The sequence below is a fragment of the Paramisgurnus dabryanus genome, chromosome 9 (assembly GCF_030506205.2).
Source record: "Paramisgurnus dabryanus chromosome 9, PD_genome_1.1, whole genome shotgun sequence".
Classification (NCBI taxonomy): Eukaryota; Metazoa; Chordata; class Actinopteri; order Cypriniformes; family Cobitidae; genus Paramisgurnus; species Paramisgurnus dabryanus.
This window is the reverse complement of record NC_133345.1, coordinates 29,140,739-29,165,659: the sequence shown is the minus strand read 5'-3', so window position 1 is coordinate 29,165,659 and position 24,921 is coordinate 29,140,739. Positions and strand designations below refer to the sequence as shown.

At 36.4% G+C, this 24,921-nt stretch overlaps 1 protein-coding gene and 1 long non-coding RNA gene across 7 annotated transcripts; one reads left to right on the top strand and one right to left on the bottom strand.

Annotated features, from left to right (window-relative positions):
• Nucleotides 1-1,587: 1,587 nt before the first annotated feature.
• fam107b (family with sequence similarity 107 member B) lies at nucleotides 1,588-23,605 on the bottom strand. Of its 2 annotated transcripts, none has more exons than XM_065278763.2 (4): nucleotides 23,422-23,605; nucleotides 8,255-8,432; nucleotides 2,623-2,779; nucleotides 1,588-2,544 (listed from the first exon to the last, which is right to left on the bottom strand). In XM_065278763.2, exons 2-4 carry the CDS (start codon nucleotides 8,380-8,382, stop codon nucleotides 2,425-2,427), a joined length of 405 nt encoding a protein of 134 aa, XP_065134835.2. In that variant the 5' UTR covers nucleotides 8,383-8,432; nucleotides 23,422-23,605; the 3' UTR covers nucleotides 1,588-2,424. The 2 variants fall into 2 exon arrangements, with proteins under 2 accessions (XP_065134835.2, XP_065134834.2); XM_065278762.2 differs by lacking the exon at nucleotides 23,422-23,605 and adding an exon at nucleotides 9,236-9,393.
• Nucleotides 9,438-14,293, top strand: LOC135773743 (uncharacterized). 5 transcript variants are annotated; one of them, XR_012337336.1, is made up of 6 exons: nucleotides 9,438-9,571; nucleotides 10,496-10,536; nucleotides 11,323-11,367; nucleotides 12,743-12,890; nucleotides 13,228-13,315; nucleotides 13,407-14,293. It is a non-coding gene; the product is annotated as an uncharacterized lncRNA (long non-coding RNA). The 5 variants fall into 5 exon arrangements; XR_010543566.2 differs by lacking the exon at nucleotides 11,323-11,367; XR_012337337.1 differs by lacking the exon at nucleotides 11,323-11,367 and having other exon boundaries at nucleotides 9,469-9,589.
• Nucleotides 23,606-24,921: the final 1,316 nt, after the last annotated feature.

The following is a 24,921-nucleotide window of genomic DNA, read 5'->3' as shown; positions in this document are numbered from 1 at the left end:
AGATTCACTTCTGAGCCGTCAAGCGCCCCTACTGGAACTACTAAAGTCCTACAGGACGTGATTATTAGCTAAAAATCAACAGTGCTGCTGGATAACGGTTAACCCATGTTGCCTGATGGACCCACTATCTTACCAGCATCACAGACTGTTACCTTTACTATGCAAATTTTATTTACATTTTTAACTGATAACAAGAATGAACTCAAATACATATCAACTCGCATACCTGCCAAGTTTAATTATATCAATTGATCTGAATGCTAAATATAGCCTACCATGGTGAAAAAAATCCATGTAAAAATATACCATGTAAAAAGTCTCATATTAATATATTACTTTTGACAAATATAAGAATTAAAGGGGACATATCATGAAAATCAGACTTTTCCATGTTTAAGTACTATAATTGGGTCCCAGGTGCTTCTATCAGCAAACCATTCTCTGCAGGCATGTAAAAAAATAGGTCATTGAAATTTGGCTCCCCTTGTGATGTCAGAAGGGGATAATACCACCCCTTAATCTTCACTATCCAATAACTGCACTGCCATTTAGTGCAGAGATCAGCTCATTTGCATTTAAAGGACACACCCCAAAACAGCACATTGTCGCTCACACCTACAAAGTGGCAATTTTAACATGCTATAATAAATTATCTATATGGTATTTTGAGCTAGAACTTCACATATGTACTCTGGGGACACCAACGATTTATTTGACATCTTAAAAAAGTCTTAAAAGAAACCTAGAAGCATATTAACCTGGGTCGGATATATTAATATTGGTTTCAAATAAGGTTATTCACCAATTATAAAACAGACAGCCTAAGGGAATAAAGAATCCATAATATGAAACTAACAGGATGTAAAGTAAAAATGTAAAGGATATAAAAAGGCAGGTTTTTTGAAGGCATTTCACAAATCAAAATATAATGAATCAGGTGTTTTATTATGAACTTGATATCAAAATGAGGTTAATTTGAGACAAAATGTCCTAAATGGTGTGAGATAATCCAGAGAGCCCTGCTGGACAGAAAATCGAGTAATATTTATTATTTAAGATGTTTTTAGTACTTTAAAACAGCGTCTTTGACTTAACCCAATTGCTACCAGCTGTTCGTCACAGCACAGTTATGTAAGAGTTTGTTTTACTTTCATTTTTACTGCTTGCTTATGTGAAACTTACAGCTGTTTATTTACAGTCTGAATGAAGAGCTTATTCTCATACAGTAGTGCTGTTTATTTATTGTGCACTTGACTGCTATATAAATCAAAAGAAAACTATTATCTTCATATTCAACTTTCAAGTAGTCTACATATAGCTTGTAAATCATGTCCTTTAATTTCATGGGAGGTGTGCCAGACTACTTGCTCATCAAGTTCCACTTTGGTTTCCTCTGTAAAAAGTTGGAAGTTGCAGGATTTCAAAGCAGTTACATTTTCACATTCACTTTTATTATACAGAAAAGTTATTTTATCAGACATTCATCTATATAAAATTCTTTACTGTACTTTAAGTGAAAATACCTTTCTGTAGGAAATAATTTTCAGTTCTTGTTCATATAGCCATTGCAAAAGCAAAAAATAAGAATTCAACATGAAAAATTATATTTATTAAAAGAACATTTAAAGGGAACACAAGGAGTGGTTATTTATTGGCTCAGTACACAAAACCACGTGTTTTTCTGCATTAATAAACATCTTACGTTCTCTTTTAACCTTTCTGATTGAACTACCATTCAAGTGAAGGAAAAAATTGGATGTCCTTGCATTTAATACCACACTAAAACATATTCACTTATTAGTAACATATCAACTTTAAAAAAAGGTATAACAAAAATATTTGTAAATAAAACTCACGAACCTAGAACTAGTATTGCTTATGAGCAGAGGAAGCGCACATATATTACAATTTATAAAAGCAAACATGGTCAACACACAGGCGAATAAACTCATATTTAGTTTTCGTTTTTTTATAATCATCAACCAACAAAATGTAATAATTTTTTAACATGAGGAGCCCTTAAACTGACCATAAATAAAAGCGTATTGTTTTGGCTTAAAGAGTTCATCCAGTGTCCCGTTTCGGCTTTTGAAAATAATAGTAAAAAATATGAGCCCCTCAAAAAACAAACCCAACAAAAGATTTATTTTGCCTTTGTTCCACCATGCATGTTCTTTGAAGCCAGTCAACCAGTGGCAAAGAGGCTGCAACCATGTGCAAAAAGTGTGATTTATTCTTTAATCCTCTTTATTTGTGACGGTTGTTCAGGAAAAGAGGTAAATGAATACTGGTTGTGTCTTGCAAGCAGGCAATAGGAACCATTCTAGTCACTTGTTTCACAGGGACACATTGGGAACGAACACCAGGAAATCCCCACAAACCAGTCTAGTTGCCATGTCAACAAATGTGCCATGGGAACAGTTTCTAGGTGGCACGCTCCTGCCCATCCACTTCCTGTTTGGTTCTTCTCAGATTGCTTTTCATTTTGACAAACTCGGGGGTGTTTTCCTGTTCCTCTCCGATCTTCTGTTGCTCCAGTTCCATCTAAAGGGAGAAAGAAGATGATCAATCATTTCTGTACATATTCATAGCGGCTGTGTTTTTATATAGGAGGAGACTTGCCTGTTCAAGTGTCTCTCGTCTCTTCATGAGCTCGACTTCAAGGTCTGATCTTTTCAGGTGGGCCTCCTGCTCCTCTTTCTGAGCCTTGAATACCTGGTCTCTCTTCCTCCTCTCCATCACCTTTTGAAGTTCTGGCTTATTCTGTGGAGCAAGTCCCCTAAAATAAGCAAAAACAAAGAGATGATGAGAAACAATTTATGACTCAATGCTATAGACCAGTAGAGACTAAAACCCCTCCAAAAAAAAAAGGGCCACAGATGAGACTGTAGCACAGTTTAGAGACAATAATCCATACGGTTACGTAATGAGTGTGATGACCGGGAAAATCCTGACTGCTCCACATAATGTAATCCAGTATGGATGGATAAATTACTGGGTGTGTGGGTTTATGAGATTGCATTTGGTCATTAATGGCCAGGGTATTTTGCTTAGTTGTGTAATTCTTGACCTCAAATAAATCAGTGTTGAGGGTGACGCATTACAACTAACGCGGATTACGTAATAATATTACTTTTCTGAAGTAACAAGTAAAGTAACGCATTACTTTATAAATGTACACATTAATATTTGTTACTTTTTTAAAAAAGTATCGAGTTACTTTTCAGTTTAATTAAATAAATTTAAGTATAAAATAATGTACTGAATTAAACTAAACATATTAAGAATTACGCAGTCTGTGTGCCTGAGCGGGAACAGTTTGAGTCAGAAACGGAGATGGCAGGCCAGAGCTTGACATTTTTGCGATCATAAAAAACACCTGCAAGGCCTGAAAGAGATCAAGCCTCAGGCAAGTAAGAAAAAGTAACGCAAAAGTAACGTAAAAGTAACGTAAGCACTTTCCATGAAAAGTAACTAAGTAACGCAATTAGTTTCTTTTTTGGGGAGTAACTTAATATTGTAATGCATTACTTTTAAAAGTAACTTTCCCCAACACTGAAATAAATAAATAAATCCATTGCACCCAAAATTGGCTAAACATTTTTGGGTTCTTTTCAACCCAGCTTTGGGTCAAAAAAGGAGAAACCCTTTTTAACAAGAAGTTAAAACAACCCAGCATTTTAGGTTGAAACAATCAAGCATAATATGTTAAATTACAACCCAGCAGGTTGCATTTGTCTCTTTTGTCTCAATGCTGGGTAGCGTTAAAAAGTGTAGATACCGACGTCCAAAGAGCACACGATAGAAATTAAGACAAATTCAAAAATCATGTTCATAGCATTGATCCAAATGTAATCGCTATTAACACCAATAGACCAATTTTGTGTTAGCAAACAGAGATGACATTTTTTGTGGGCGGAGCCAAACTGATTGCAGAAAGTGATATCTCCGCAGTAACGGTGAGAAGTGTTTTAGCATTAAATCGTGATTGTTATGGATCCGGTGTTCTGTCGAAGTCTGATTCCCCTATGTTTCCCTTAAGTGCAATGTTTCTTATAGCGTTTTAATCAAGTTACGTTTATTTTTTAGATAAATAAAAAGTTTCTTCTAAAACTATTATAAAAGTATTATGTTTACACAAAAATTAAAAAGGCCTTTTTATATATAAATAACACTTTACATCGTAAACATATTAAGTATGTAAAGATAATCATTTTAGAACAAACATGAAGAAGACAAAAGCTAAGATATAAGGAAATAAAAAGAAATAATAGAAAACATTTATTCTAAATAAATTATAAACATAACGTGATAAAAACGCTATAAGAAATAGAGGGAACAGACTTCCGTATTTTCCGGTATTTTCTATTCTAATTATTAATAGATTTCCAGATGATTTCATCGCTCCAGTCTGTCTGTTTAAGGGCTTATTGCAAACATAAACACCTACGTTTATCTTCAAATGGTGTCTTCGATGATGGTATTCTATAAAAAGGATAGCCATCTTTTTTGGCATCTATCTATCAACACACAGAATAATGCATGGCGGAGACTAGACTGCTTTGTCGTTTTATTCACTTTCCTAAACCTGTAGACTTGTCTAGACTTTTTTGAAGACAAAAAGTGGAAATGATGAGAATATCAGAGCTTCGGACAAATAAGATATAGTGTTTTGGCATTTTGGCTAGCCTTTATATCTCCGAGATGGGAATACCAAAAAATTCAGAACACCTCTGCCAGCCGAGTCTATAAACACAGCTGGCCTTCCGTAATTTCTGTGTCACGTCACAGATTTTCTTCAGAACACTATGTCACTTTCTCCTTCCAACTATTCATTAGGAACTCTTCAACAGTGTGTGCTTCATGTTTCCACTGTGAAACAAAGGATAAACAACAGGACGTCAGACTTTAATCACACATGGATGTTTGGCTAGTGCGTCAGGCCGGAAGACAACCATTATTTGGTGGAATTATAAAGATGTTTTAGTATAGCTATACATGCCACACATGCCTGATAAGAGGAATCAAAACAAGGAAACTATTGCTGTACAATTCAGATCATATTTCTTAAATGATTAAACTGGCATGCCTGTTCAAGTGACGATTTTATCCGATAAGCTAATAGTTAACCATAATAGGCACAATTTTATTAAAAGAAGACAACAAACTAAAATGCAGATGCATTGACTTTTCAACACAATTTATATATATATTATAAAGTCTGATATTTTGTGAAAAGAAAAGCCCACGTATGACTAAATGAAGGCAGAAACATTTACAAGAATGGCAATTTACGCAGCCACTGATTACATAACAGTACCGCCTGCGAGAACACATTGGTCCCTTGGATCCCATTAGTAATGATCATTGTGTCCCTGCTTGCGTTGGTTACTCACAGACTGCGGGACAAAATAACTGCAGAAAGTAAGATGAACAAAGATAAAGAAAGAAAACAAAGAGAAAGGCATAAAAGAGTCCAAAGCCCACCGCTGCCCCATTGACTCATGCATTATCTAATATATGATGCAATAGACTATATATAGTGTGACCTCTATAACTCATCACTCTCTGTTCTTCACATTATGGCCTGACTGTTATGTGATTTGGTAACATTAAGTATTCTGAAACACTTTGAGTGTTTGTGTACCACGGGGTGGGCAGACAGAAGGTGGGCGAGAGAAAGAGAGAGAAACCGAAGGAGGGAGAGATAGGGTGGGATGGATGTCTAGGGGATGCTGTAATCCTCCTTATGTAACTCAAGATCTTTTAGCATCTCTCCAAGCACCACAGCTGGAACTAATCCTATTTGGATTAAGCTAATGTTCACTTTTTCAAAAACAATTTATGCACTTGCACTCATAATTTTCAGTCCCTATCAAGCATCAAAGTGTTCGTGAATATCGTAATTTTAGCCTCTCCTGAGTCGGTCTATGATCTCGAGGTTTTGTGTTTCCCAAATCTGTTCATCTTGCGTACACCCACAGCAACACCAGGCGAGCTCAAGTATCCCTTTCTTCATCAGCCCAAATATGTAAAACTCATTTTATATTTATAATACTATTTAGCTTTACTTTTAAAACCACTTTTATGTCACAATATTGCAAGAGAAAAATAGGACAGAAGTGGGAGACATTAAAAAAAAGTCAAGTCATATATTAAGGCTGGGCAATATTGATTCAAATTCACATTTTGATCATTTTCGTAGGTGGAGATATTCGGTAAATATCTCTTTATTTTCAACAATGTGAAATAAACGTTAACATACAACTGCACAATATGCAAGGTGGTTGGAAAGTTTACGTCTGACCTCATTGTTCACTCAATACTAATATTGACTGTACGATCTCATCTTGTATCCCACTGGGAAAACATACTGATATTAATACCAAAACCCGATATACTATCCAGCCTTATGTCATTTGTGTAGTGGAATTTCAAATAAATTAAAAAACATAAACATAATAACTTATCTGTACCTCCCCATCAGTAAGATACAAGTATCTTCATTGACAAAACCTAAAATTTGTTCTTTTACAGGGGACATATTATGAAAATCTGACTTTTTCTATGTTTAATTACTATAATTGGGTCCCCAGTGCTTCTATAAACCTAGAAACCTGTGATAAAGATCAACCCAGTAACTTAGTTTTGGTAAACCATTCACTGAAAAAAATTATTCATTTAATGTACTTAATTGTTTTAAGGTAAGTGGTTGCAATCAATTTATTTAAGCTAGATTTAAACAAAAGTTTTTTATTTGATGATTTTTTTCAAATGTTTTTGTTTAAATGTAGCTTAAATAAATTGATTGCAACCACTACCTTAAAAAAAGGAAATTGAATGAATAATTTTTTTTAGTGTTATCTGCAAGCATGTGAAAAATATGTCATTAAAATGTGCCTCCCCTTGTGATGTCAGAAGGGGATCTTATTAATACTACCCTTTAATCTGCACCGTCCAACCACGGCACTCCCATTTAGTGTAGATAGATAGATAGATAGATAGATAGATAGATGGATAGATGGACAGATGTATAGATGGATAGATAGATAGATACTCAGCTGAGGATTTTGGGATTGCCTTGCCTCTAATAGCACAGAACTACGGAGAACAGACTGTACCAGTAACAGCAGAAGTGGGATGTGCGTATAAAGGACATGAGTTTATGTAATGAGTCTGTGTGCTGTCACTTATCCCTTCCCGTTCACATCAAAGCTGTGAGAACAATGTCAACCTCCGAGGAATCTTATGGCTGCCAAGTGAAAAAGTATTTATGTAATTAACAGTTTGTCTCCAAAGTATTAAAATTTATTGGCAATGAGTGTAAGAGGAACAAACAAATACACAGAAAGCTCTAGAACCAATGACTCAAACGTATTGTTTCCAATGGAATTCTTTCATGGCCCCTGTCAACCTAGAAACAGCCCACAAACACAGACAGCATAGGGAAATCATTTATCTTACTCACAGAGCCTTCTGGGTAAGATCAACTTTCATACCAATCCTATTCTTTAAGAATTCATTTGTTAAATACTCACTAAAGTGTTCCTGTTGCTCAACTGGCAGAGCATTGGGTTCAATTCTTAGAGAACACAGATACAAATGTATACCTTATCATGCACTATAAGTTAGTATAGATAAATGTGTTTACCAAATGCATAAATTAACACATGAATATATTTATATACATATGCATGCATTAGAGAGCTGTTTAACACTCAATTGCGGCATACATTTAGTATAGCATGCCATTAAACTATATAACTGAACGCTATCTTAAGCATTTAATGGCTGTGCTAGTTTTACATATTTGATCAATTTATTATCTCGATTTTACCATGTAAATTTATTTATTTAGATGCTAGGAAGCAATGTAATAAAATTTATACGTAGCAGGAACAGGTCACAGCAAAAATAAAGTTCTTTAGGGTGTTTTAAGATTTCTCAACTTCATGCAAGGTTCCTGTCTGTTTGTTCTCAAGGTGCCTGTCTTTATGATCATCCTGTCTGAGGTTTATTTTGAGCTAATGATTAACTTACTGTGCATTATCCATTAGATATGAGAAAGGAAAACGAGGTAGACTGGTATCGGCTTCGTAGTGAAGCAACACAGTTTGTACAGTATGCGGTCATAGGGCCACACAAGATAATCTGAATAAAGCGATTTGCCAATATTTATCACTGTGGTGAGGATAATGATACGTGGAATAAAATAAAATTGCAGTTGGAGGGATGTCAAAACCACAAGAATCACCTTTTCTGATTCATGAGAAGTTCTCTGTGCAAGTCCTGGTGATTTCTGGATGTCTTGACCGGGTTGATCATTTTTTTGGGTCTGATCAGCTCATCGCTGTCCCCGTCCATGTAGTCCGGCTCGGCCATGATGCTTCGTGCACGAGACAATCCCTCCGGTATTTCTGTCTGCTCCAGACCTGAGAGAAAAACATAGAAGCATCACTATTAAACTTAACTTAAAAAGTTTAACCTTAGCAATCAGATGAGAATAGATGAGGTTATTTTTCATTTTATGTAAAGCACAGTAACTGGTCTGATGAATGACAATGAAAGTACTGAATGTCCTTCAACTGTGCTCATATGTCCTATTATTAACTTGCAAACAGTGCATGTACAGACGGCACACTGTAGTATAGCAATATATCAATGCTTTACTGTTTATTGAGATAGCAGCTTATTAGTCACATAAGCATTATAAAATAAATCTTGTATGTTTAAAGCAGAAGCAGCCAGCTTTAAGATTATTTGGACTCTAATCTGATAAAAAAAAAACATAATTGACTACAGTAAGTGCATCATCTTGGTGAAAATTCATTATTGAAGTAAAAGTATTATTCATTTAACAAATGATCAAATCTAAACTATTGTTTTCACTGAAACTTGCATATAAGGAAACCCTAAGGCATCACTCTTTCATCCATTTATCTTATCGTTTATTATCATAGACAAACAGGTTATTCCATGTGACATTTGTAACACATGGCTATGATCTTTCCTCCTTCCAAAGCAACTTACAATAAATGTAATGTATTTGTTATTTACAGATGGACACAAGCAGAATCAACCAACCAGCAACTTTCTAAACTATATAACAACATGTTAAGAGCTCAAAAATACATATAGTGCAATATAATTCAGTCCTTATGAAAAAGCCACAAAATATACATAATATGAATTGTTGAAAAAAAAACTGCATGCATTAAACAACTCTAAACCTCACCTGGAAAAACTGGAAACACGGGGTATCTGAACAAAGCAGTCATATCTGCGTTTGAATGTAACACCTCAGATAACCGCACTGTATGAAACTCTCAGCAGCTCTGAATCTGCGTGTATGAGAGATGCTGTCTATAAACAGCGCACTTCTGACTCCGCCTGATGGTTTTATTACCTAATAGCCCTCCCTCATCTCAAACATCTCTGTTAATCTTTCATCGCATGCCATAAAAATATCAAAGGCTCTCAAATATACGCAGATAGATAACACGATGGACGCTCCCAGAGGAAATATGCGTCTGCATATTTGCTTCCAAATATGGGGCAAACTTCTGACATGGTGGGTTACTGTACTGAGGTTAGACAATCTTATTATAACATTTAGTAGTTTTATAAAGAAAAACAGTTAAATGTTGTGTGGTACATGATGTGCTTAATGGGACTGTTTATCGATATTATTTAGTACGTGTTGATTAATGAAAAAGAGCGAAATCGTGATTACACAATACGTATTCGACTTCGGATCTGCGCAGACCGATCGGTGTATGACACAGAAGTACCGCGAGAGCGAGTCATTCTCGCGGTAATTTGATGTCATGTGTCAATCAGTCTGCGCATGCCAAATTAAATCAACACCGTTATCTTGGTGACGTGCAGCAAAATCTGCGCGGTGTAATTCAGCTGAGGACCGCTAGAGTTCACCAAAAAACAAGCAATAGCCTAACGATGCAAAACAATCCTCCTTATTGGCTTCCTGTAATTTTGAAGAACAACAAAAGGACACGCTGAACACTTTCTGAATGCCTCATGAGGCAATCCATGAAGAAGTTTGTAGAGCTCATTTAAGGGCATTTAAAAAACACACATTGTAACAGTCTCATATGCTGTTATGTAACTGCATAAATAATAATATAAAAATACGAGATATACAAAAAGTTTTCTTGACGTTATGAACATATTTACAATAATGAGAACTGCACAGAAAAATGTACAGTAATAAATTCTCATCAAAATATTTTGACACTATAGTATTATGGTCACTGCTACGTCATTTGTTTACAAAACGTGCGTCAATGACGTTTAACTGCAGGAACTTTAGGACTGACCGTCCTGACATATTAACCCATATTTGTTTGCAAAACATCCTGCGATGACGTTTCACTACAAGAACTTTAGGACTTTCCTTCATCACGTGTGTTTATTGTATATATGCTTAGCCTATAGATTACGTCAATGTTATTTATAACCATTTCATTACGTTTAGGAAGAGCACCTTGGGAAGAGCAAGGCAGACTGTGCGAACATGTAAGATTCACCCCCTGTGTTTGAGAAGTAGAGTTATAATATATAGCCTAGTATTGGTAACACTTTAAAATAAGGTTAATTAGTTAACTACATTAGTTAACATGAACTAATAATAAACTGCACTTATACAGCTTTTATTATTCTTTGTAATGTTAATTTCAACAATTATAATACTTTATTAATTTTTTTTAACGTTAGTTAATTCACTGTGAACTAACATGAACAAACAATTCAAAGCTTTATTTCTATTAACTAACATGAACAAAGATTAATAAATATTGTGTCAAATGTATTTCTCATTGTTTGTTCATGTTAGTTAATACATTAACTAATGTTAACTAATTAACATTATTGTAAAGTTTTACCAATATATTATATTAATACAAACTGTTGCCACTGTTGCATGTTGCAACAAACAGGGTGGGTCTAATTCAAAACCACGTCCATATCTTACAAAATCTTATCTAAGGGAAGTAACAGATTGTTTCCATAAACATGCTCAAACATACTATTATAGTGCAAACTGAATGCTATTTCTGTTCCTAGTTAAATTAAGAACATGCTCTATTTGGCAGATGCTTAAAAGCGACTTGCAGCATATATCAAGCTATGCATTTTATCACGTATTCCCTGGGAATCGAACCAAAGACCTTTGCGCTTCTAATGCAATGCCCCACCAAATTATTTACATAATTCTCTTCATAGGGAGCCTGACAGAATAGCATTGTTAATAAAACACCCACATTCAGTTTTAATTACAGAGTTTCACTTTTCAACCCTGTGCAGGACTCGGATATCTCTATGGTGACCACCACAATACTACGCAAACAGGTGCGTCTATAGCCAAGTATTAACATAATGTTCTATCAGACAGAAATGTGTATTTATTTAACCACCTCCTTTAATTTGCAAAAAAATCATCAGAGCATTATTTGTATTTGCGTAGTGGACCATTGTGTTTGTGCATGCATAAAGGAAACGTTTGTTAAGTGTTTAGTTCCTTTTTGAGTAATAAATGCTTGAGGGTGTTAACCAGGCAAGTGTTTGCAGGTGCTTAGTTTGTGAACACACATAGACATGGACTTAAAAGCAAGGGGCATCACAATGGATTGTGACCCCACCTGACAAATACAGCACGTGTAAACTCGCATACCTACCTACACACTTTCTAAAATAACAGACTTAGGCGTTTCAGACAAATAGAAAATATAAACATCATATTTATACACCCTTCCTTTCAGCACCAGCACACAATGGGAGCTCCCCAAAGCTCTGCTATGACATCATTTGGATGCATGCTGGATGTAGTTAGATCACCCTTTATGGGTCTTTGCTAAAAGCTGTGCGGTTACATGACTGACATCCAAAAATCACAAGCTTTTAACATGATCACAGGGTGATGCATATATTTCAATGTGATATGCTGTAATATCTTACTGGATCTATAAGTTTTTCTTTTATTTTGTACTTTTACAACCTAAAATATAAAAGAACAGACCAGAGGGCGTGCACAACCACAATCAATCAGCTTTTATTTTTTAGTTGTCTCCAAGAACGTAAGCCCACACAAGGCAGCAATAACAGGAAACAGGAGACAAAAAGAAGATACACCCATTTTGGTAACAAGATGACAAACTTGCTTTTTGTGCAAGCCAAGTACTAGAATACATTTGCGTTGTTGTAAAACAAACTAACACTATAACACATGTCTGGTAATTAAAATGAAATAAAATATAGGGCCTGAATATTAGTTTGCTCTTATATAGCTTAGTGGTAAAGTGTTGCGTTAGAAGCGCAAAAAGTCATGTGTTTGAACTCAGGGAACACATGGTGATTAAAAAAAAAAAAATTATACCTTGTAATGCATCATAAGTCGCTTTGGATGGAAGCGTCAACCAAATACATACATGTATATGTAGTTTAAAAACAAAGTAAATAAAAATTTAAAATGTTGTCTTGAAAATAAACTAAAATAAATTTAAGAGCAGGCACTAGAAATATTAACTGAAACAAAAACTAAGAGTAAAAAAAATTAAACAAATACCAGTTTTAGTTAAAAATAAAGTAAAAAGAAATTGTAAAATGATAAATGATCATTCAATATGACAAAATTATATAAAAATATATAAAAAAATAAAGCTATTTTTAAACTTCAAAATATGAATAAAAATTAAATGTAACTAAAATAATTGTGATTTGCACAAAGCTAATGAGGATGACATGTCTTTGTTCCTGCTCAGAAGCCCTCATTAGGGATGTAGACTAGGAAGAATGCAGCAGGGGAGGCAGGGAGCAGCTGGCAGTCTATGGCACCATCTGACCCTTATTGGGCACCGTTTACAAGCAGCAGGAAGGTATATCAGCCCCTCCCTAATCCCCAAAACCCCTTTCACAGCACGCTGTCACTTTCAACAATTATTTACGATACGTTCATTTGCCTACATTTATTAACTAATCAATATCTGATATTTTACACCCTGTTTTAAACCAGTCTCAGTTCAACCCTTACTGGGAAACCATTTTTTATTTCCCACATAAAGATATTCCGAACCATCCCCCATGTCCTGCCCCCCTCTCTCCCAATCCAGTCCCATCCTTAAACCACAGGAGTATCAATTCGTATCAACTATCCTCCAGATGATTGCTTTCTCCAACTCATTTTCACATGAACCTTCTGTTTTCCCTAAACAGGAATGAATAAGACCACCAGTAAAGCTGGACAGATCAACACTGACTGACTGACTGAAAAATATTATTCTACGCTTCAAATGCTATGAAGGTTTGCAGATGTATTTCTGTATTACATGTTGCGTGCAAATATATTAAAATTAGAAGAAAAAGTTCACTTGAATCTCATCTGTTTCCTTTAGCTGGGCCAACGGAAAATGATGAAGGACATAAATTGAGGGGTTTTCCACAGCACAGGAGAGAGAGAGAGATAAAGCAAGAGAAATATACTGGGAAAAACAGTAATTGGTTCCTTTTGAGAGGTCAGAGGTCAGACTTATAACAGCTTGAGGCACTTGCATCAACCCAACTGCAAAGCATTCAAATGAAAAATAAAATAATTTGTGTGCCTATAACAGTAGGATTGAATGCCTATTGTCTGTATAATTTAAATAAGTAACATGTACAAAATACACAGCATTACAACTCACTCAAGTCTACAAAAATGGCAATAAAAACTGATTCAACGCATATGCTGAGCCTGATACAGAACCGCAATACACTCAATACAACCAACCCATCTGGGCATTGCTTTGTGATGGTGTCTTAGCTAGTAAAAACGAGCTCTGATATAAACCAATAAACACTTAAATCAGATCACATGCAGAACAACATCTGAGGTGACATAAACTGATCCAACACAATAACTGAATCACTAGTGCTGCCCCCTGGTGGCTGAAACAAAAAATTCATGTATACAGCTGCAGTTCTCTTGATATGCAAAATTATGTATCACTACAGAAAATGTCGCAATCATGTGTTTGTTATAAAGTTATACACCAGAGTCTTAAGAGGCTGTGGTTGTATGGGGTGGATGTAGGTAGTAATTATACTAGTTTCCTGTTCAAGTTAAAGACCTATGACATTTCAAAGCCTGACCCCTTAAGTAACCCACCAGAGAATAAGGTTGCGTGACGAGATGTTGGGTCACTACAGCATACTGAGAAAAGGAAATGCATATTTGGTAAGCATGTGGTCTTACATGAGACCTTGCAATTTTTTGTAAACTTTAGACCAGTGTTTCTCAAACTTTTTCTGACATTCCCACTTTATGAAATAATTTTCACACATTGTTGTGATTATTTAAATTAAATCTGGCAGTAAATATTAATACACATAACACACATTTAAAAGTAATCTGATGCGGTTTCGTTTATACAGGCGCTGCAGCTCCCCCTTGTGTTTTTTAGGGAGATGTGCAATCATTGCAGTGATCTGAAATCATCGCGATGAGGTCAAACAATCATGATGAGATGATTATTTAATCATTGAGATAGCCCTATGAATATGGTTACATTTCTGTAGCATGGCACTTTAATACCACTTAAATGTATAGCTTGAACACACAGTAAGGGGGCGTGCACACCAAAGCTTTTACGCCTGCGGCCGACGCATGTTTTCAGTTGATTCCTCTACATTTTTCAGATAAGCAAGCAGCTAGCGTTTTTTTACCGCGCTGAAAACAGGCGCTCTGGGTTTTTGAGCGCCGAGAGTTCAAAAATATTCAACTTTGGGTGAAAAGCTCCGCTCGTCCAATTACAGTGGAGGAGGGGCGGGACATTACCACAGCCACCAACCGGCTCACAGCTGAAGTATCAGAGCTACCCAAGTGCTCAGCTGAAAAACAGCTGGCATTCGGCATCCTCAAGGTGTTTCAGCCACGTTTAAAAGTTTTGGTGTGTCCAGCCCCTAAGGGTGTGCACACCAAAGCTTTTACGCGAGCGGGGCGTATGTTTTTTTTTATTGTTTCCGATGGAAGCGTGGCGCTTTTAACCCTGGAGAACCCATGGGGTCAAATTTGGCCAATGTTAATTGCTGCTACCCAGAATCTTCTTGAATTCTCCAGGGTTAAAAAAGCCAGCTGCTGGCTGGTTTTCTCTGCGACGAAAATTGAAAAGTGTAACTTTGGGTAAAATGCTCAGCTCGTCAATGTCAGTTCTCACACGGCCGTCCAATCACAGTGGAGGAGGGGCGGGATAAACATCCCAACAACCTACTGGAGAATTGTTCAATGACTTATATAAACAAAACAGAAGCATCACAGCAACCAATGCGCTCAGCTGAAAAAAGCTGGCAGTCTGATGAAAAAAGCTGGCAGCCTGGCGCTTTCAGCCACGTTTAAAAGCTTTGGTGTGCACACACCCCCAAGTCATTTCGGATTAAAGCATTAGCCAAACGCTTGCATTATATGCTTCTAAAAGAAAAAAACTGAGGCCTTCAACCATGACCAATGCGGTTCAATCACTTCCTAGTAGATTTGCATACCAGCAAAGAATAGAAAGGATCAGTGATACAAAATTATCAACGTGCCTGATTTGAGAAACATATATACTCCAATGGTTATGAAATAAGGAAAAATCCAAAGTGCTCAGAAATAGCAAAATAATTTTTAGAAAAAAATTGAAGGTGATCTTTGGTAAAGGGATACAAAACGCCAAAAAAAGGAAATCCAAGGCACTCTTTTGGTAAAAAAAAAAAAAAGGTTTTAAAAAACCTTTATTTAAACATGGCTATATTACATTTAAAAAAAACATTAAACTGGGCAGCCACCCACGCGTAGCGGCACAGATAGCCTTCTTCAGGGTATACTCAATGGTTATCGTGCATGCATGATATCTGTATGACAATCTAACATCACAATTTGACTTAAATCTACCACACTGTATATTCATAGTCTCTCTATTGTATGGGTTGGTCAACTTTTATGATACCGGATGAGCGTAATCTCGATATATCTGTGAATGTCTCACTTATCATTCTGCGCTCAGCGCACTCATTCGTGCCTTTACTAATTTCGGTGGCGGTTTGGCGTAAACTGTAAAAGTTGAACATACTTCCTGTTCCTCTTACCCACCAACCACTGTCTTTATTACCTCAAACTTTCTTCATTTCTCGCTTTTGCATCAATTCACTCTAATCTTCAGCTGTGATCAAAAACAAAAGACTTAGATCGGTCTTAAAAGTGTTAGGGGGGATAACACACCGATCACACAAGACTGAATCTAATCCCATATGAACAAAAGTTACATCCAACCGGTTTTGTACTGCAAGAATGAACATGATGTTGATGAGTTTACATCTAGTATAAAAAGGTAAAACAGGTCAGACTTCAAGAAAATAAAAGTGCCACGTTTGTTATGCAATGTCTATCCTTTATAGTCTGTATGGTGTCAAACCACAAATGTCTTGTCTAGTCTAGTTTAATTGTAGTATAGGGTAAAGTTATTTTGTCTCTTGACAGTGATGTTAGCATGGTGTTCCTAAATTCATTTTAATTAACAGTTTTAATTTTAGGAAAGAAATGGGTGTGTGCAGCACCCTTTAGACAGCAAAGTGTATGTATGTTGCTATAAAGCAACCACATGTCATGTGTTTGTGTGCGCTGGGGTGGTTTAGCTCTAAAGGGAGATCAGTGGAGATAATTCAGCGAGTTTGCACAATATTAACTGGAATTTGATGAACCTGCAAAGCTTTTAACCACACAAACAAATACACACAATGAATGTGAGATCATCTTCTCCAAAAAGTAAATAAACTTTATTTAAATGCTTTGAATAGATCCATGGCATACAGGCTTTTGTAAACCATCCATTGAAAGACACATGTAGGTGAACGGGTGACATTTGTCTGTATTATAACGTATCAGTCAAACTGGATTTAAAGCAGTGAAGTGTAAGTTAAGCCTACCCCAGCATCTCTACGCCGAACATACCGTTAAACTAGGCATGGGCCGGTATAAGATTCTGGCGGTATGATAACCTTTAGCAAAAATACCACGGTTTCACGGTGTTGCGGTTTTGCCATTGCAACACTAAAATGTGTTATTTTCAAATGCCAGGTACAATAAAGCCTTTAAATTATAATATGCTTTCAACACATATAATATTTTCGTAATGTATATTAAATGTAAACATCAAATCAATCACATGACTTCATGATTTAATGAATTTTGTATAAGCACAGCTCATACCTTGGAGACGGTATCACAGAACATTTTAGTGGTTTTGAAACCTTGACTGTTTTAAACCTCGGTATACCTTGAAACCGGTAACCGGCCCATGCCTACGTTAAACCCCCTGTTCATATGGAGATCAGATCAGGGGGTCCAGCAACTGTCCAGAATGGGTCAGGTGTGCCAGTATGTATATGAGGGATCCCCAGCAACTGCGTTCTATAGAACAAAGACAGCCGAACAGAGGGTCCATTGATTCCTCTCAGCTGTGGCCAGCACCTGCTGGGTCATGGATTACAGTACAAGGTTGTGCGAGAGGTGCTAATGTATGTTTAGGAACATGTGCATTAAAATATAAGATTCTGAAATAACGTTAGATGTAGAAAACACAGGCTCAACGGAGCCATGATTGTGTCATGATGCTATGACACACTGACGCATGCTCATGTGGGGGGAAAACTTTTGAATTTTTTTCTCTACTTATGAGTAAACTTGGTAAAAAAGACACCCTCAAAACTTCACAAAAAAAACTCCCCAATGTCTACAATGAAAATGTCTATATAATAAACAGGGGTGCGTATATGGGAAATTCCAAAAACTCAGGGTAACACACATATACTCCAACATAAAAAGCCAACTGCTGCCATTGATGATGATGAAAGACAGTCAAGAAGACTGCTGACCTGGCGCTGCCTGTTAAACCTCCCATGAAAACTACAGGTGTCCACATGACATCTGTTTCACCTTATAACAGAGACAAGTTTAGTTACGCGCAGAATATACATCTAGAGACCAGAATATTAGAAAGAGATAAAGGTTCTTGCCAGCAAACAACCAATTACACCATAGCCACAACCTAGCAATACCTTGACAACAATCCAGATCAACCTAGCAACAACCCGGAACACATTGGAAGCCACCTGGGTGATTCTCGTGAAATTAGACTTATGAGGTGTCATGAAACATTTTAATAAAAGTAAAGCTATCAAAATTAAAATATTTTGCACATGATTTCAAACTGCATCATACAAACCAATTTTGTTGTTTTTTCCACATTTAAGGGGGAAATTTTCATTACCGCAACGTGTCCATGCCTGGATTTGGGGTCTTTGACATGGAAAATTGATCATTAAAAAATTAAAAGCTTCAGTGCATGTTATACTATGTAAGGGATAATGTAGAGGCAGCCGGTAGTTATTGGGAAATAAGCCCCGACAGTGTGATCAGGACCCGACGCGAAGCATTATCCCGCTTATTACACGGCTACTTGCCACATAAGAAAAAAAACTGGACATGAATATGAATTTGAAACATTTTATTGGCATATTTGTTTTAAATTAACATTTTTATCCTTCCGCGAAACTTTGCACAGATGCATAAAATGATCGTAATACCTTATTAAGATCCTCTGCTTCATTCTTGTCTGTCTCCATTTTTTTTTCTTTTAGCCAGTATTTGAGAAGTTTTAATGCCCATTCTGTATTTTTTTGTGTGTTGGCTTCGTAGCTGTCATGCTCTATTTTGTCAAGTTCAGTCTCAGTAAGCTCTCTGTCTTGTCGTGGTTGTCGAGTGTTTGTCACAAGATGGCGCCAAACAGACAGTATTCTTTATTTATCTTTATTGGCGCGGAGCAATTTTACTCGTGCAAGTAGTCCGGCTATGCGTTATTATTTTGGAGCGGTTATTATTTGAAAAGAACGAACCTGCAAATGTCTCAACTGACCAATCAGAATCAAGCATTCCAGAGAGCCGTGTAATAAAGACATTTAGCCTACAGTAAAGAAACGTGGTGTTTGGTGATCATTGGTAAATGTAGACACAATAATAAGGAATATAAATGTGTCCAAGACCAATTTTCTCATCCTCCGCAACAATTTTCAATCATTGTTTAAGCCCTCAAGGAACTAATTTTTTTTTTTTAATTGTTGGATGGGACATAATTGACTGTGACACTCAAGATGGCTACCAGGTAAGGGTTCTTATTTTTTTCTCTCCAGATAAAAGTACAAATTTTGTTTGTCATAGTACCTAGACAACTTTTTAGTTCTTATTACCAAAACATGAGTTCGTAAATGCATGTATTTAATGTAATATGTTGTGGTAATGATAATTTTTGATAATGATAATAAAAAAAAGTAAATAATTCTATAGGAAATATTTTTAACTCCTCTAAAAATAATGGTTATAGTAAGTTCAGACCTTAATCTTACATTTGCAAAACAATTGGGGCCTTTAAAAAAATTCTGATGCTGGACACCTTCTAAATCTGGATTTCGTGAGAATCACTTACCTACTGTAGCAATACCTTGGCAACTATCCAGAACACCCTAGCAACAGCATAGCAATGCTTTAAAAAAACCTCCCCTGTAGTATAGCACTCACAGCAAATGCATAGCAACACCCTGGCAACCACTCTAAATTACCTAACATCATTGCTATAAGTTTCACAGACCAAGTGGCACCTACATGTTCTTCAGAAAATGTCAAATGAGCACAAAAAAGGTAATGGCACATTACCCCTCACTAGCTCTGGATTGCTAATAGAGCGATATAAAAACACAATGTTTCATTAGAGTCTGTGACTATGCTAAATCAGATCAATGATATATCCCGCGGTCATGAATTACACTAAACATCCATTAGTCCATCTTCTTCTCTGCCCCTTGAGGTTTCTTGGACTATGCTATTCGTCTTGGGCCATAAGAGTCGAGACACAAGAGAGATATCTGATTGTTTTGCTTCTTTGTTTGATTTAAAGGAGAGGAAAAAAATCAATGTCAGCAACAGAATGTCAGCCAGGCAGCGATTGGTCAGATCTGGCTAAAGGATTTACAGACAGATGTCTGTGTGTGGATTAATCTACAGATCTATGATTTACACAAACACATTTAAACTTGTACACAAACAACATGCAAAGTATGGAAGAGCGGGGCACAACCTAACGCTTTTTGACTTTGTCTCTATCATCATTCAAAGAATATTTAAGTTAGATTAATCTTTTTTTTTACACAATCAACACACACATCTCTGCTTCAAATGAACACCTAAAGTTTGTTTCTGGGACCGACCGTTGTCATACAATTACATCGAAAGTAACAGGAGTGCAAACGTTACAACTTACCCCATAGGTGGGGTTAATTGTAACAAACAGAGGGTTTTTTGTAACACCTGCTAGAAAATTTACTTTAAACACAAATAATTCTATAAATGTTTGTCTATATACTAAAGGTGGATATATATATATATATATATATATATATATATATATATATATATATATATGCCTATAATAGATAGATATCCACACATTCATCCATGATCCTTAATCTAACCATCCTTGTATTAAGCATCAATGCATATAAATAATTTTGGAATGCACAATTACGACAAAAAAAATCATAATTGTGAGTTATTTCCCCTGATATTGTATTAACGTTTATCATTTTGATTAATAGTATTTCCATTGTTTTCATTTCATTATCATTGTATACTGGAGGCTTAGTTGTAACGCTGTGTTACAACTAACCCCGCTGTGTAAAAATGTTTATAATCCCGGCTATCAGTTACTAGGAGTTGCTGACATGTTTAGAAATGGTGTTATGTTTTAGGCAACAAGATCATGATTAAAATAATATACGGTTGAATTTGGTGACTTACACACCCAACTCAGAAATCGAAAAAACATAAGAGGAAGAAATTTACTTTTATGCCTCCAAAACACATGAAAACTTCACAAATTCACAGGAGATCATCTGAGAGTAAGAGAAAATGACCAAAAGCACAGATTGCTCGGCCCCGTATAAATATGTAAAGTAGCTGCGTTAACCCCGCGTTAGTTTGTGCCCCGCTCACCCCTACAGATCACCCACACATCTCCATAAATGCTGAAAAAACAACAAAAAACAAAATTGCATTTAATTTTCTACACATGTCAAATATGACATTGGAAATAATGCAAGACACACAGCTGTGCATTCATCATACATTCATTTAAAACAACCTTTTGTCACACACAAACAGCAAATTATCTCATGTCTGACCTCCTTCTGTTCCCCCCAAACATTAAGTCAAATCTTGAGACAATAATAACAGGTTTGGGAAAAACCTCTTTTGTCCATGGCCAAACAAAATAACTAGTATGCACTTCTGTTTGACAAAATAATAGATGCAACTTTTCAAAAAAAACAACAACAACACTTTAACCAAGCACATCTGTGCTGAGATCATGAACTATCAATCAAACAAACAAACAACAATACCAAACTCTGTCTAGTCTACTCATTCTTCAAAACATTTTCATAAACACACTACACTAATTTAAAATCCAGAAATTGTGTGAAAACATCACGTCAAAGAGAAACAGAGAACATAAACATTTCAAATCATGAATATTGCATCACGCTTTAATTAAGGGGAAATCTATGTTATTCCTTTGTATATGAGCGAACCGCTTATGCATTGTATTCAAATGATGCATTACCGTCTGTGACGTATTATATGCATATGAATGACAGAGTATGTATTAGTTAAATATGATCAGACAATAGAGATCTATCAAAGAACAGCTGTACTACAAAAGAACAAAGCACATTCAGCAGCATCACTGGCAACTGGCATGCACACGCACACGTGCACACACAGACCAAAACAAAGATCCATATTAACGCATGTATACACGGTTGACCATGTGGCTTTCCAAAAACCAAATAAAGTTCCTCTAGAGCAACATGTTTATGCGGCGAATCAATATTCTGCATATAAATGCATGCTGGCTGGCATGCGCTCAATATGCACAGTGGACAAAATCCAGTCTAGACCCCAGCGTGATGCTGACTCATGTGTTCGGATAGCTAAGCAAAAAAGGCAATTCCAGCAATGGACATTCCCGGGCACTTTCACTCTGCCAGGAAATTAAATAAGCAAATATCTTTTTAATATTTGAATGCCGGGGATAAAAGAGCATCCCACAGAATAATAATAATAATAATAATGTGAGAGCATCTCAAAACAGTGTATCCTATTTGAATAACCATGTGAAAGTATGACTTGTTTCGAATGCAAAAGAAATGCACTGCATGTCTCCATATCGGAGAGCTGATCTGAGGACATCAATTGTGACAGTTTAAACAGGATGTTACAGCAACACAACCTGAAGCATGCAACCCATCAATTTAAGTCTGAAACCTCCTCTGTTGTTTTGAAACAGTGTGACTAGTACCCAGAAAACCTCGAATCACTCATGTCCTCTAAGTCCAACCCATCTACAGGGAACAGCATCATCGTGTACGGGAAGTACAAAGTCATGACTCTATCTCTCACTTTCACTGTCACACACAGAGCGCAAACCACACATGATCGCACGTATGTGACGGAGATAAAGATTAGGGGACCACAAACAAAAATGGGAAGACTTCACTAAAGCTAGAATGGGGAACTGGTTCAAAGATCAAAAAACACATGCAAGGCGTTTAAAAAAAACAGCCTGCAAATTACAAACACATGTGGTCAGAACCAACCCATCCCTACCCCCAACACATCCAATACTGAAAACAAGTATAGTGTGATCATACTGCATATTAAAAACTGTAACATGCAAACAATACACTAAATGTCTGGACATGATGATTGTTGTGCAAGCAAATGAAATTAAAGAGAGACACCTATTGATCAAATATCAAACTTATAGTTTGTATAGTGAAGGAGGAAGTCTTATTTACAAGACAAAAGCAGCTTAAAGACTGAAAGCATAAAGCATTGACTGTAAATGGTGAATGAGACATACTGTTCTACAAGCCATGACATGACACATACCATGTGCTTTGAATTCCTGATTCCCATGACCAAGTACCATTTTTATAACATAACCCAGAGCAGTCATTTATAAAATGTTTCCCTTTGTTTATTATCTCACAGTATGTTGATCATGCAGCAATGTAGTTATATTAAAAATTAAACTTCTCAGGTATTTATTTTGAAACAATTGTTTGCCATTGTTCTCAACGGTGTGATTTTTAGCGCTTTGTTGCGGTGTGTTTGAGTCATTGTCCCATACATGCATTACTGTGAGAAGTGCCTCATGTGATTGTATATGAAACATATTGTATATCAAATAACGCGCGTCCCAGTTACAATACAGTAAACAATCGCGTTTCGATGCAAAGCAAAGCGTGTCCAAAACACACGCAGACACGTTTAAAAACACATACCTCCAAATCGGTCCCGAAACACTTTTCAATAACAAGTGACTTTAGCAGGACGTCCAGGGAAGGAAAAGCATCAGTTCAGTTCACGCGCAGCTCTCCTCTTATTAAGGTGTGTCTGTTAAATCAGTTTTTTCTCTCTCGCTCTCTTGGAAACAGTTCAGTTGTAGATGGGACCCTTACAAATGTAAATGAATACTCGGAGTGGGGGCGGGCGGACGTTATGACCCGACGACGAGTCATATGCGATGCTCCGCCCATTCTCGCTCATGATTATTCATGAGCCGGGGAGACCCCGAACGCTATGTGGGCGTGGCGAAAAATCGGTGGGCGCAGCCACACAAAGCGAACGCGATTAACCCTTTATACGAGACAGTCCGGGTACAGTATTGTTATGTTGGACAAATCTAGATCTTGACTTAATAAAAAAACTGCTTCGAAACAATATACATGAAAAACAGCAAGCAATCATAAGTAAGTAGGTTTTACTTTGTTATTTGGTTTGCAAGTGTAGCAGTTCAAATAATCGGCTTATGTGGGGCAGCCAAGTCCCACCACCCCCATTTTTTTGACCGGATACCCCCCTTTAGCCTCTTAATTTCCCAAAGCTATCAACACAGCTCAGCCCTCGTGGACTGATGTGCGCACGCGGGACGTACTGTGCGAAACACAGGACTTCCGGTTGGTAACACTTTTGACAGTTGAACACAAATGTGTCATACAAGTTTCCTGTCGCGAGATGAAAAGCATAAATGAAAAGCATGTGAGAATACAACAAGCAAACTTACTCATCTTTCTCTCAGATTAAAATAAATATGCTTTCAGTATAAAAAAAATATTTTATTGATTTCCATTTAAAAAAAACAATATGATACACTAATGGCTTTTAACCATTACAAAATTCCTTTTTGTACGGTGTCTTAATTCTTATTTCAGTTAGCTTTAATGGTGTTGTATTTGGTTCCCATTAAAAAGATAACATCCCGCCAACAGAAACCAACATATTATCAGGAGAGACGCACAGAGATGGTGTTAATTACTGTTTGCATTGAGTCTTATACAAAAAACACTATCCAAATCCACATGTCAGGGTAATTTTGTGATAAGGACCAGCTGACTCTACTTATGATACTTTTGTTATTTTATGAATGACTGTTCCCTCAGAGCCAGTTTCAGTGGGCTGCACTGATGTAAAACATTACTCTGTCATAGCTCATGTGCAGAGAATGTCCATAACAGTAAATGAGAGTGAGTCATAACTGGTTCAGAGCGGAGGTTACCCAGAATTCAACCCCACCAGGATTTTGGGGAACATATGCTGAGTACAATTTACAGGAATTTGGGAGGGGTCCCCATAATGTGTGTGGAAATGAAAAAAACTACCCCAAGCCATTCTTTGGCAATCTAAGGTTGAAGGAAAACAGAGCTCTTGAATGTTTATAGATTATGCCATACATTATTACAAGTTATGTAGTCATACATCAGGCAAATACATGGAAACAGATT